Raw genomic sequence first — 13,671 nt, forward strand, 5'->3', positions numbered from 1 at the left:
GAGCTTCTACCTTAAACCAATCCAAAAGTGCCACCATCACAGCAGAAGATGGAGGCCAAGAAAAGGGAAAAAGGACAAGGCACGCCCAAATTCCTCCATCTTGGGACTCTGAGCCCCCATTCTAAAAACCCCAAAAGATCTATTTTTCACCCCATGACAAACTAATTATTATTCTACTTAGACTTTCGTGGCCTGCAGATCCTCATATAAGGTTGGTAATTTTTTCCATGGGTCATAATCAAAGTCACAGGTGTCTTGGGCTTTGTGTCAAGGTCTCTGAGCCCCCTGGCAGGGGTTTGGGCAATCCAGGACAGCCAGAGGGATGTCCTGAATTCCAACAGTGTGGGTTTAACCCCTCCTGTCTTGGTCAAACAGCCCCAGGAGGGTGCAATGGCAGTGGCACAGCCTTGCTGTGGCAATGACACCCCCAGCCACCCCCCTTCTCTCCTTGCCCCCCACAGCTGAGGGTTTTCAAGCTGGCCAAGTCCTGGCCCACTCTCAACATGCTCATCAAGATCATCGGCAACTCCGTGGGCGCCCTGGGCAACCTCACACTGGTTCTGGCCATCATCGTCTTCATCTTCGCAGTGGTGGGGATGCAGCTCTTTGGCAAGAGCTACATGGAGTGCGTGTGCAAGATCTCTGTGGACTGCACCCTGCCCCGCTGGCACATGCACGACTTCTTCCACTCCTTCCTCATCGTCTTCCGCATCCTCTGCGGGGAGTGGATCGAGACCATGTGGGACTGCATGGAGGTGGCCGGCCAGACCATGTGCCTCATCGTCTTCATGATGGTCATGGTCATCGGCAACCTCGTGGTGAGCCTGGGGCTGGAGACATGGGGGGTGCTGGGCTGGGGACGCCTCTGTCCAGCTCAGGGCTGTGCCCATGGCAGGGTCTGGTTGGAGCACAGGGATTCTCCTCCTTCTCCAGGCCCTTCAGGTGGGCTGTGTCAGCTCTGTGTGAAACAGAGGGAGGAATGGTTCCTGAGGGACCCCCAGCTGAAACCAGACTGGGAACTGGGGGGGAAACTGAGGCACAGAAAATACAAATGGGCTTAGGCAGAGCAGGGGCAACTCTGGGATGAAACAGAGCTCAGCTTCAAGCTGTCCCATGTCCTCCACTTGGCTTTTCCAGCTTTCCTGCCCCATTTCCCACTCTCCAGATGAGGGATGGAAGCAGAGCTCCATCCATTCATCCATCATCCATCCATCATCCATCCATCATCCATCCATCATCCATCCATCATCCATCCATCATCCATCCATCATCCATCCATCCATCCATCCATCCATCCATCCATCCATCCATCCATCCATCCATCCATCCATCCATCCATCCATCCTTCCATCCATCCATCCATCCATCCATCCATCCATCCCACCCTTTGCTCCAGGTGCTTTTGTGAGCAGCCCCCCCCACAAGGCTCCTGCAGATCCCCAACCTCCCCACCCCTCACCATGCTCCATGGGATGGCCAACCTCCTTCCCTGAGTCTGTGGGACCCCCTGCTCCCCTCACCCCCACCCTACCCCCCCCCCACTCCCCCCAGCTGCCTGTGCTGCCTGAGCCACAGGTTTGCGAGTTCCAGGCGAGCGTGAAATCCTTTCTAAACTTGGTAACCCCGTCGCTGGCAGCTCTGGAGCTTGTTTTGCAGCCTGCGTGGGCCCTGCACTCCCTTCTTGAGGAGCAGGGCAGGGGAGGGAAGTGCCGACTCGCTCCTATTACTTGCCGGGGTTGTGTAATCCCTTTGGAATTTGCTTTGAAAAACTATCTGCCCCCGGGAGCCGCTGACCCCTGTCCCCAGGGAGGCTCTGAAAGGAGCCCGGGGAGAAGCCCAGAGCAGCCCCCGGCTCAGGTCAGCTTGGAGTGTCCCAATTTGAGGGCAGAAAGTTGGGATCTGGGTGCCCCTTGGTTTTCCTGGGATTTGGGGCTTTGAAGGGAGAGCCCCTGGCTGCAGCCCCTGCCCAGGGCAGTGCTGGGCAGAGAGGGGTCAGCCCCGTGCCCACCTCCCACCAGCCAGCAGAGGCTGGTGATGCCACCTGCCCAGGGGATGGTGAGGCTGAAAATCACCCACAGGGGCCCCCATAAGGAGCAGGAGCCTGTCCAGAGCCATCTGCAGGGAGTGCAGGAGTTTGGACTGGGAATCTCAGCTGGGGCTCCCTGCAGAGTCCTCCCAAAAGGGGCTCTGGGAGGTTTCCCTCTTCTGGAGCTCATTTTTGGAGCAGCACAGTCCACCCACCTCTCCAGGAGACTGCTCTGGGGAAGAAACAGGGGCAGCACAATTTCAGCTGGTGGGGTCAGTGACAGCCCTCCCCAAAGTGCCACTGTCGCCTCCCAGAGGTGCAGGTGTCCCCATCCCAGAGGTGCCATCGTCCCCATCCCAGACGTGCCAGTGTCCCCATCCCAGAGGTGCCATTGTCCTATCCCAGAGGTGCCACTGTCCCACTCCCAGAGCTGTCATTGTCCCTTCCTCAAGGTGCCATTGTCCCCATCCCAGAGGTGCCACTGTTGCCTCCCAAAGGTGCACCCCAACCCTCGGGGCAGCTCTGCAGCTCCTGCACGGGCTCCATTTACAGCTCAGCAGAGAAACACGGAGCACAAACACGGCCAGCACCCTCTGTGCCCTCCTCCTCCTCTCTGCCAGGCTCTCCTGGCCGTGCCTCAGGTATTTCCGAGTCCTGGAGCCCATCCCAGAGGCTCCCAAGGCTCCCCGTGCAGGGAGGTGTGTGTTTCTCACGCAGGAAGAAGGTGACCTGTCCTTTGCTCTTAATGACACTTTGAGCATTTCCTTTGGGGTTATTCAGGGAAAAGGGAGGAAGTCAGTCGGGTGACAAGGTAACAGAGTCCTGTCCTACAAAGCCAGCGGCGCCCATTAACTGTAACTGGTGCTTAACGGGGGCATTCGCCTGCTGGGCCCGCGGGGATTTATTTAAAGACGTGCTTTAAGGCACATGGCATGAGCCATGTGAAAGCAGCAGTGTCCTTGGATAGCAGCTAATTCCCGTCTCAGATGCGCTGCTGGCACCGCGGCACAAACACCAACAGCTGTGGGCTGGCTCTGTCCCTGCTCTGCCCCTTGGGGTGCCCATCCCACCCCTCTGCTCCTGCTCCTGGCAGGCAGCAGCCCCAGCTGTGCCAGGAGAGGCTGTGGTGGGCTCCAGGCACGTTTTGGGACGGTGAAGTAGAAGGGGAAGCACACGAGCCCATGCCTGGAGCTACACCGAGCATTTCCTGGCTCGTGCTGGGGTGAAACATGGCTTTGATGGAGCAGAGCAGGGATGGGATCACAGGGATGGGGTCACAGCCAATCCAGGCTCCTCCATGGCCCCAGGGTGTGGGAGACCCTCAGGAGAGTCCATCATCCATCCTTGCTGGGAAATGCTGGGGCTTGCTGGGAATCTGGGCTACCAAAGCCAGGGAGGAGGAGAGGAAGAACTGCAGCTGAGAGGACAAGCAGGAGGTTTCATTCTGGGGAGAGAAGGGACATAATCACAGAACCAGGTAATCCCAGACTAGTTTGGGTTGGAAGGGACATTGAAGAGCACTCAGCCCCACCCTGTGACATGGCCAGTGACACCTTCCACCATCCCAGGCTGCTCCAAGCCCCATCCAGCCTGGCTTTGGACCCTTCCAGGGATCCAGGAGCAGCCACAAGAGCTGAGTTGCATCCCTGGGGGTGATGGGGAGAAGCAACAGAGGCTTGGGGAGTCCCCCATGGGATTCCTGGAGCTCTGAGAGACCAAAGGAAGGAACACACTCACAGATCCACGGCAGAGCTTGAGAGGAGCTGAAACCATGGCTGGCATCACTTGCAGAGGGATCTGCAGGACCGTGGGAGCCCAGGGTGAGGTGGAAGGCATCAGAGCCCAGGGGGGTTGAGGAGGAGCTTGTCCATGCCCTCCAGGAACTGAGACTGGCATCCCAGAGCTGGTGAGGGCAGGGCAGAGCCCATGAGGTACTCAGTGAAGGGGTTTCTCCACAGCCACCAGTGATCCCTATTGTATTTGGGTCACCCCCAGACAAAGGAAAGAAGGAATGATGAATCTGACTCCATGTTCTCAGAAGGCTAATTTATTATTTTAAGATACTATATTGTATTAAAGAATGCTATACTATACTATACTATACTATACTATACTATACTATACTATACTATACTATACAGAAAGAATTCTTAGTGAATGCTTAAAAGATAATAATGAAAACTCGTGACTCTGGAAAGAGTCCTGACACAGTTTGGCCCTGATTGGCCATTGAGTTAAAACAACTCACAGCAGAATCCAATGAAACAATCACCTGTGGGTAAACAATCTCCAAACACATTCCACATGAGCACAACACAGGAGAAGCAAATAAGAGAAGAATTGTTTTCCTTTTTCTCTAAGGTCTCTCAGCTTCCCAGGAGAAAAATCCTGGTCAAAGGGATTTTTCTAGAAACGTGAATGCCACAGATCCCTGCAGCTGCAGAGGGAAATCCTGAGGCTCAGGACCCACTGGAGCTCAGGGCTGGCGTTTGCTTTGTCCCCCCAGGTGCTAAACCTGTTCCTGGCTCTGCTGCTGAGCTCCTTCAGTGCCGACAGCCTGGCAGCTTCAGACGATGATGGGGAGCTGAACAACCTGCAGATCGCCATCGGCCGCATCACGCGCGGCATCGCCCTGGGCAAGGCCGCGCTGCTGGCGCTGCTGCGCCGCCTCTGCAAGGGCAAGAAGGTGGCACCTGAGGAAGAGCAGGAGCCCAGCAAGAGGGACAACTCTGCGCTCAACCACGTGGACACGGCCCTGGAGCCCAAGTCTGGGTACCTGGACGGCATCACGGGCAAGGAGCACATCTTCATGGATGAGCTGGAGCACATGAACTTCATCAACAACCCCAGCCTGACGGTGCAGGTCCCCATCGCCTCCGAGGAGTCCGACCTCTATGAGGAGACCAGCACCCAGTCTGACACCGAGGACACCAGCAAGGTCAGCAAGGCAGGTGGAAGGGAAAGGTTTCACCCCAAAACTGGGGCTGGCCCATTCTTGCTGTGCTGCCCAAAGAGTGATGTTGGTTTGGGTCACTTTCAGCTTTCCCACCGGGCATGGCACGGGCCAAACTTGGCATTTTCCAAGCTGGCATTTCCCAGTGTAAGCTGGTGTGGGAGGAGAGGGTCCAAGCAGGGTTTTGGCTGGTTTGGGTCAGGCTGTGGGGTCATTGCTGATGCCAGAGGGCCCCACAGGGGCAGTGCAAGGGTCAGAGCACCCGTTTGGGGTTAAAGATGTCCCGGAGGAACCCGATGCCAGGAAATCTGCTGATGGCACTATCATTGGATCCACTGCTAATGCCTCGAGAAGCATCATCCTGGGGGGGCCCAGACCAGATGGAGGAGCTTAGCAGGGGTGAACATGAAGCGAGGGGTGGGGGATCCAAAGCTGAGATAGCTGAGCCTGGTCTCCAGGGGACTGCTGGGGTCCACTGGGGGACAAGAAACTTGGGAAGACCCAAGTGGACACAAAAGGGTGGTGGTGTGGTGGGAAATTACTGCTCACCCCAAGGTCCTGGGGACACAGGGGCAGCTGGAGGTGCTGAGGGGGACAGGAGCAGGTGCATCAGCCCGGGAAGGGGCTTTGTTTGGACAATAGGACAGCTCTGAGCAGGGATTTGTCATGACCGGATGGCAAACGTGTTCCAGGAGCTGAGGGAGCTCTGGAAAGCTCCATCCCAACCAGCCCTGCCAGGCCCAGGAGGCACCTGGGTGGGGACTGAGCAGGGAGCCCAGGAAAGGCTGGAGAATGAAGCAGGGCTCCCAAAACTGCAGAGCCTCTCACCTCCCTCCCCTCTGCAGGCTCCTCACAGCTCAGCATGGTGACAGGGACCCAGCTTGGCACAACATGGGGCAAGGAGAGGGGACAATCATGATTATTTAGTATTATCTGGGGCAACAGGGAGATTTCAGCATTTGGGGTGCAGAGGGGGAGAGGAGGAAAGGTGGAGGTGGCCCCTATCACTGCCAAGGCCTACAGAGGGGACAAAATTCCATGGAGCACCTGGGTCAAGGGAGTGGGCCAGGGGGGTTTCTGCTCTCAGTTCCCTCAGGGCTGCCACCAGGAGGGCTGAGAGTTGGCATTCCCCCACAAATTTTTCCTACCCAACCCCAGTCCCACAGCAGCAGTGCCCAGCACACTGGGCGCTCTGCAGAGGTGAGGCCAGTGCCAGCCTGGCCAGAATGAGAGGGGACACAGGGGGTCCCCATGGACCTCAGCTCCCTGTCACCCCAAAGTGCTTCCCAGCAGGTGGGAAAACCTTGGGGTGCAGCCACAGGACCTGTCCTGGCACAGCTCTGGGCTTTGGGGTGTGTTCAGCAGAGAGCACCCACCCCAAACACTGCATGGGAAAAATCTGAGCTCAGCAAAGGCAAAAGGTAACCAGTAAATATCAAGCAGTAAATACCAGTTCAGCCCATTGGGGCAGCTGGATTTGGTGCCTAAATTCAGTCAAAGCTGACTCAGGTGGGAGCCAAGGGGGTGCATTAAAAACAGGGGCCCTGCCCAGGCAGGGGGAATGATGGGCTGCAATTTATCATGAAATCACAAATTATTTGGGTTGGTGAGAGTCTCAAAGACCATGTAATTGCAATCCCCTGCTGTGGCAGGGACACCTTTGTGACCGTGTTCACAGGGGTCAGAGGGTGAGGGAAGAGATGAGGATCTGAAGGCTTGATTTATTTTTTTATTATATATATTATATTAAAACTATACTAAAAGAATAGAAGAAAGGATTTCATCAGAAGGCTAGATAAGAATAGAAAAAGAAGGAATGATAACAAAAGCTTGTGTCTCAGAGAGTCTGAGCCAGCTGACTGTGATTGGCCATTAATTAGAAACAACCACATGAGCCCAATCCCAGATGCACCTGTTGCATTCCACAGCAGCAGATAACCATTGGTTACATTTTGTTCCTGAGGCCTCTCAGCTTCTCAGGAGGAAAAATCCTAAGGAAAGGATTTTTCATAAAACATGTCTGTCACACACCTTCCCCTGTCCCAGGCTGCTCCAAGCCCTGTCCCACCTGGCCTTGGGCACTGCCAGGGATCCAGGGGCAGCCCCAGCTGCTCTGGGCACCCTGTGCCAGGGAACAATTCCCAATTCCCAATATCCCATCCAGCCCTGACCCCGGCACTGGGAGCCATTCCCTGTGTCCTGTCCCTCCATCCCTTGTCCTCAGTCCCTCTCCAGCTCTCTTGGGGCCCCTTTGGGCCCTGGAAGGGGCTCTGAGCTGTTCCAGACGCTCCCCATCTCCAGGTGAGCACCCCCAGCTCTCCGAGCCTGTGCTCACAAGGTGAAATGACAATGATTTGATTCAGCGCTCGCGTGCTGAAGGGAGGGAGCCCCGCCGGGTGCGTTCACAGCCGGGTTCGGCTGCAGATGGAGCCAGAGCCCCGCGCAGCGCCCGCTCCGCTCCCACCGCCACCGGCTGCAACCACCCCGGCAAATCCTGCCCAGGGCCAGAGCAGCTGCTTTGCAAGGAAAAGCTTTTTTTCGGGGAAATGACAAGGGCAGGATCATCGCAGCCACAATCGCAGCTGGTTTCTCTTGGCAGCTCAGAGCAGGGAGGAGCTGCCAGGCTGGATGGGGCTTGGAGCAGCCTGGGACAGTGGGAGGTGTCCCTGCCATGGCAGGAGATTGGATTTACACGGTCTTTGAGACTCTCAAATTTGTGATTTCATGGTAAATTGCAGCCCATCATTCCCCCTGCCTGTTTTTAATGCACCCCCTTGGCTCCCACCGTGTGGCTCTGCAGAATGGGTGCAGGGCTCAGGGCTCTTCCAGGGGCTCCTCCCGTGGGGGTCCCACCCTGCTGGGCAGGGACATGTGTCCTGAGATGCTCCTGGCTCTGTCAGTGGGGCTGAGGGAGCTGGGAAGGGGCTCAACCTGGAGAAAAGGAGGCTCAGGGGGGCCCTTGTGGCTCTGCACAGCTCCTGCCAGGAGGGGACAGCCAGGGGCGTCGGGCTGGGAACAGGGACAGGAGGAGAGGGAATGGCCTCAGGCTGGGCCAGGGCAGGTTGGATTGGATATTGGGAAAATTTCTTCCCTGAAAGGGGTGCACAGCTGCCCAGGGCAGGGCTGGAGTCCCCATCCCTGGAGGAGTTTAAAAGCCCTGTGGATGTGGCACTTGGGGACACGGTCAGTGGTGGCCCTGGCAGTGCTGGACTCGATGGTCTCAGAAGGCTTTTCCAACCTGAACAATTCTGTGATTCTCAGGGCTGTGGATTTTGGGGTCACAGGGTGAGTCAGGGTGGGACAGCCCCAGGCAGGCTGGAGATGCTGTGCCAGGTGTGGGATGGAAATTGCCCCCCAAACCTGCTGGTTCCAGGTGTGGGAGGGCTCAGGAGCCCCCAGGGATGGGTTTTATCCCTGTCCCCACCCAGCAGAACCAGCCCTGAGCTCCACCCACAGAACTCCTGGGCTCCCTGAGCCATCCAAGGCCCTTTTGGACCTTCCCCCACATCTCCAGGTATGCTGCACTGGTTTGTCCCCACCCTGACCCTCTCTGAGGCTGTCCTGGAGGCAGATGGCTCCTGTGTGTCCTTCTCTGGGGTCACAGCTTGCCTGGCTCCGTGCTGAGCCTCCCTAATCCCCCTGGCCCTCCTGTCCCTCCCCCCAGACTGAGGGTGGTCCCAGGGGTCCCTGAGAGCTGGTGTCACCCCTGCTGCTGTGTCCTCTCCTGCATGTCCCCAAAGGTCCCCACAGCCACATCTTCTCTGTGGCCCCTGAAGCTGTGGGCAGTGACTGTGCCTCAGTTTACCCCAGAGGCGTTTCCCTGGTTTTTGGAGGATGGAGCAGCTCCTTTATGGATTACCAACAGCAGGAGCAGCCTGAGGGGAGGATTATCTCCTTCCCATGTAAACCAACACCTTCCTGTGCTGGAAATACCCATCCTGGACCCTCTGGTTCCTGCTGCTCCCAGGCAGGATAGGCAGGGCTGGGGATCTGCTCCTTCCTCAAGTGTTTCACGAGGGCTTCTCAGAAAGCAAAAAAAAAAACCCAGAGGAAAAAGAGTCCCAGGGGCTTGCCAAGGCTGTCCCTTGTTATCAGCCCCTGTGGCCTTGCTGAGTGGTGTCTGGGAAGGCAGCTAAGGTGAGCTCTGGAGCACGATGGAGCTGGGAGAGGCATTTGGGATGCAGGTTTGGAACTGGGGTGAACCTTGGGCTGAGGGCCCTGCAGCACGAGCTGAGCCAGAGGGAGGAGAGAGCAGAGGCTGCTTGGGTTCCTGCACCAAAGGGGGGTTGGCAGAGCAAGGCTTGGATGGGGACAAAGAGGAGGAGGTGAGAAAATCAGCCTGAGGTGGCAGCACAGGTGCATGGGAGACGGAGCTGCTGTGCTGGGAGGAAGGCTGGGATCAGGGCACCTTCTGTTCCTCTGAACCTGGATGAGAAACAAAGCTCAGGTACCAACAATCCTCCAAGGTTTGTATCCCTGGATGATTCAACAGCTTCTGGGCTCTGTGTCCATGGGAGCATCCTCCAAACAAGGGGGTCCCACCCCGCAGGAGTCCTGCCCCGGCTCTCTGGGGCATGAGGAGCATGGCTGGAGCTGGCCAGGAGCCTGGCCTGAGCTGCTGTCCCCCTGCAGAACCCCCTGAGCAGTGACAACGCCTCGTCCGTGTGCAGCACAGTGGATTACAAACCCCCTGCACCCGAGGAGGAGGAGGTGGCAGAAGAGGCTGAGGAGAGCAATGAACCTGAGGAGTGTTTCACTGAAGGTGAGAGCAGGGCAGGAGACCCTGTGGACATGGGAGATGGGCGTGGACAGGGAAAAATGGGAGTGGAGGGGCCTATGCCAACCAGTTCTTGCAGCACAGGGACTCGCAGGCTCCCTGAGCTCAGCCCCAAATCCTCCTGCACCACCCCAGAGATGATCCCCATGGAATTCCCCTCGTGCACCCCACCTAAGCCCAGCTGGGAGCTGTGACCATGTTCACAGGGGTCTGAGGGTAAGGGAAGAGACGAGGATCTGACTCCATGTTTCAGAAAGCTGATTTATTATTTTATTATATATATTACATTGAAACTATACTAAAAGAATAGAAGAAAGGATTTCATCAGAAGGCTAGATAAGAATAGAAAAAGAAAGAATGATAACAAAAGCTTGTGTCTCAGACAGAGAGTGTGAGCCAGCTGACTGTGATTGGCCATTAATTAGAAACAACCACATGAGCCCAATCCCAGATGCACCTGTTGCATTCCACAGCAGCAGATAACCATTGGTTACATTTTGTTCCTGAGGCCTCTCAGCTTCTCAGGAGGAAAAATCCTAAGGAAAGGGTTTTTCATAAAAGATGTCTGTGACAGATCCCGGTCCAACTTCCACCAGGGAGGGTTTAAAATGCCAATAAAACCAGGAACAGTGGGAACACCCTGGCCAGTAGTGACACCAGCCCTGTGTCCCCAGGCTGTGTGAAGAGGTTCCCCTGCCTCTACGTGGACATCACCAGTGAGAAGGGGAAGATCTGGTGGAACCTCAGGAAAACCTGCTTCCGCATCGTGGAGCACGACTGGTTCGAGACCTTCATCGTCTTCATGATCCTCCTCAGCAGTGGGGCTCTGGTAGGTGCCGCCTCCCCTGCCCCCAGGGCTCTGCAGCAGCTTCCCAGCCTGAGGGAGCCCAGGGAGGGTTGTAGGAGCATCAGGGGTAGCACGGTCGGGACAGATGGAGATGAGAGATCTCTGCAGCCAGGGCTGGAACTTGGGGTTTATTGCAAAGGGCCTGGGTGCAGGGCCCTGCTGGGAGCTGCCAGGCACAGCTCAGAGCAGGGCTGAGAGAAGAGAGGGGGAGAGAGGATGAGAGGGTGAGAGAGTAAAAGGGCAAGAGAGCAAAAGCTTAAGAGAGCAAGGTTCCCATTACAATACAATAAATCTTCTTCTGTGCTGAATATTCTAATTCTCACTAACCAATCTAGTACAGTACACAAATCCTATAGCATTTACATACAGCCTATAAGAATCATTACATTACCACACTGGGTTACATTTTAAACCCTAAAAACTCCTCTTTGGGCCCCTTCTGCCAAGCTGGCAGGGTCTGCTCTGCCCTTGGGCCTGTCTGCAAGCAGAGGGTGTTGTTCCATCCAAAGGGGATCACCTTCAGTGGCCACACCATTGTTTTCCAGTTGTTCAGTAACTGAGGGATCTCAAAGCTTGCTTTCATTTCAATCTCGCTTATAGTTTCCATATTCTCAAAATCTTTTGCCAGGCAATCATATTTATAAGGCTTTCCTGTTTCATCTTCCCCAACAGAGGGTGTTATATTTACCTCTTCGAGCCAGGTCTAATAAGCTTTTGGAGGCCTATAACACACCCAAGGTAGCTCAGCTACCCTTGGAGGCATAAAAATGAGCAGAATGGCTTCTATTGCAGTGTTGGAAATAAAAAGGTTTTATAAAAGGCAAAATAAGAAACAGAAAAACCAAACCAAGTGCCAGATGTTCTTGCTCCTGATAAAACACTTTACAAAAGCCATTAGTTTCTTTATTCACTTCTTTTTCTACTAAAGTGCCTAAGCAAAATTTTTTAGCTTCTGTCCAATTAGCTATCCTTGAATTTGAAGTGAAGTCCCCCAAGTCCTATGAGGTGTCTTTTCACTTAATCGAAGACAAAAACTTCTAAGCTTCTTTCCTTTTAAGAAGACAAAAGACAGTTTTGTCACCCTGTCAACAGAGAGCACACTCCTACAGCAGGGGCCAGAGCCCAGGCTCTGGGCATCTCCTGTGCCAAATGATCCAGCTGTGGGCAGATGTTTGATTTCAAACCCCATTTGGCTCAGGTCTAACACCTTCCAGGAGCCCTGGTCACCCTCCCCAGCATTCCTGGACCATCATCCACAGGCTGTGCCCCATAGCTTGAGGGGATCCACTGCCCACAGCCCCCACTGCTGCTCTGAATGCCGACTATGAACCATCTGAGCCATTTATTGAGCTTCCTGTGGTTCCTCATTTCACCACCACCATCACCAGCTGTCAGGAGGTGCTTGACAAACAGTTCATGGCTTTTATTTTGCTGTTCAGCACCTCCATCGGTGCCTGGTGCCCCCTCTCAGAACCTGGGTGTTCTGCTAAATCAACCTAATTCATTATCAGTGTTGGCCTGGTGCTCTTCAAGTGTTTGGGCTGGATTTAACCCAGGAAATACCAACTTCTCTGCAGGTTTGGAGGTGAAGAGAGAGGGAAGGAGAACAGAGGGACTGAGAGGCTTTTCAGACACACTTTACCTGTCTTAAATCAACCTAATTAATTATCAGTGTTTGCCTGGTGCTTTTCAAGTGTTTGGGCTGGATTTAACCCAGGAAATACAAATTTCTCTGCAGGTTTGGAGAGAGGGAAGTAGAACAGAGGGACTGGGAGGCTTTTCAGAGGCTTTTCAGACACACTTTACATGTCTGCAGCTCGCTCTGAGGTGGTTTGGGGATGTCTGAGGTTGTAGCTGGTGCAGGAATTGAAAGCTGTGCTACCCCAGCTGTGCAGCACCTGGTCACCACACCCCTACCTCCAGTGCTTACTCAACACGGGGGTGTGGCACTCACCCCAGCTCCTCAGGCATTTTCAAAACTCCCAGAGCATCCCTGAGTGTGGATTGGTGTCCTGACTTTGAGCTGAGACACCTGGGAGCTGGATGCAGCTGGACCTTGGCTTCAGTGAAGCTCTGCTTTGGGGCCAACCCCACAAAGCCAAGCAGGAGCTGGACCCCAGGTGGATCAGCTCCTCATGGACCATCCTTGGCCATCCTTGGGCTCCAGCTTCCTGAGCCTTGGAAGGCAGGGCTGGGAGGAAGGCTGGGATCAGGGCACCTTCTGTTCCTCTGAGCCTGGATGAGAAACAAAGCTCAGGTACCAACAATCCTCCAAGGTTTGCATCCCTGGATGATTCAACAGCTTCTGGGCTCTGTGTCCATGGGAGAGGAAGGCAGGGAGATGCGAGCAAGGGTGTGCTCTGGGATGCCACAGATCCCATGGAAGGATGTGACTGTCACGGAGCTCCATAGGGTCCCATGGAAGGATGGGACTGTCACAGAGCCCTGTGGGGTCCTGTGGAAGGATGGGACTGTCACAGAGCTCCCTGGGGTCCCACAGAAGGATGTGGCTGTCACAGAGCTCCATGCCCCTTGCAGGCTTTCGAGGACATCTACATCGAACAGCGCAAGGTGATCCGCACCATCCTGGAATATGCAGACAAGGTCTTCTCCTACATCTTTGTCATCGAGATGCTGCTCAAGTGGGTGGCCTATGGCTTCAAGGTGTACTTCACCAATGCCTGGTGCTGGCTGGATTTCCTCATCGTGGATGTACGTGATGGGCAGGGCCAGGCCGAGGGGCTTGGGGCATTAGGGGCTGTTGTAAATGAACCCAGATTGTATTTTAGAGAATAATGGGGTGGCTCTGGAATGAGTGCTTATAGCATTACTTAAAATTACTTAGCATTACTTAAAATAATGGTCCTCCACAAGATGGAACACTTCATTGGTTGCAGGAACCTTTCAAACCATTCTGTCTTACACCCGAGCCAAAAACAGCCCCTGCAGTTCCACCAACCAGGCCCAGCAGAGCTGTGAAGGGACACAGGGTCTCCCAAATGGTCCATGACAGAGCAATCTGTCCTTTCTGTGTCTCACATCAATTCCACCCTCACATTCAAGAGGTG

At 55.0% G+C, this 13,671-nt stretch overlaps 1 protein-coding gene across 1 annotated transcript in view; it reads left to right on the forward strand.

The window, feature by feature from the left end:
• The window catches only part of SCN4A (sodium voltage-gated channel alpha subunit 4), a 39,648-nt gene that overhangs the window by 16,830 nt on the left and 9,147 nt on the right, over positions 1 to 13,671 (forward strand). The window contains exons 14-18 of the mRNA XM_036399097.2: positions 462 to 818; positions 4,533 to 4,964; positions 9,612 to 9,741; positions 10,431 to 10,585; positions 13,142 to 13,315. Of these exons, the coding sequence (XP_036254990.1) occupies positions 462 to 818; positions 4,533 to 4,964; positions 9,612 to 9,741; positions 10,431 to 10,585; positions 13,142 to 13,315 (1,248 nt within the window). The remainder of the gene's footprint in view (positions 1 to 461; positions 819 to 4,532; positions 4,965 to 9,611; positions 9,742 to 10,430; positions 10,586 to 13,141; positions 13,316 to 13,671) is intronic.

Source organism: Molothrus ater, chromosome 27 (assembly GCF_012460135.2).
Source record: "Molothrus ater isolate BHLD 08-10-18 breed brown headed cowbird chromosome 27, BPBGC_Mater_1.1, whole genome shotgun sequence".
In the NCBI taxonomy this organism is placed as follows: Eukaryota; Metazoa; Chordata; class Aves; order Passeriformes; family Icteridae; genus Molothrus; species Molothrus ater.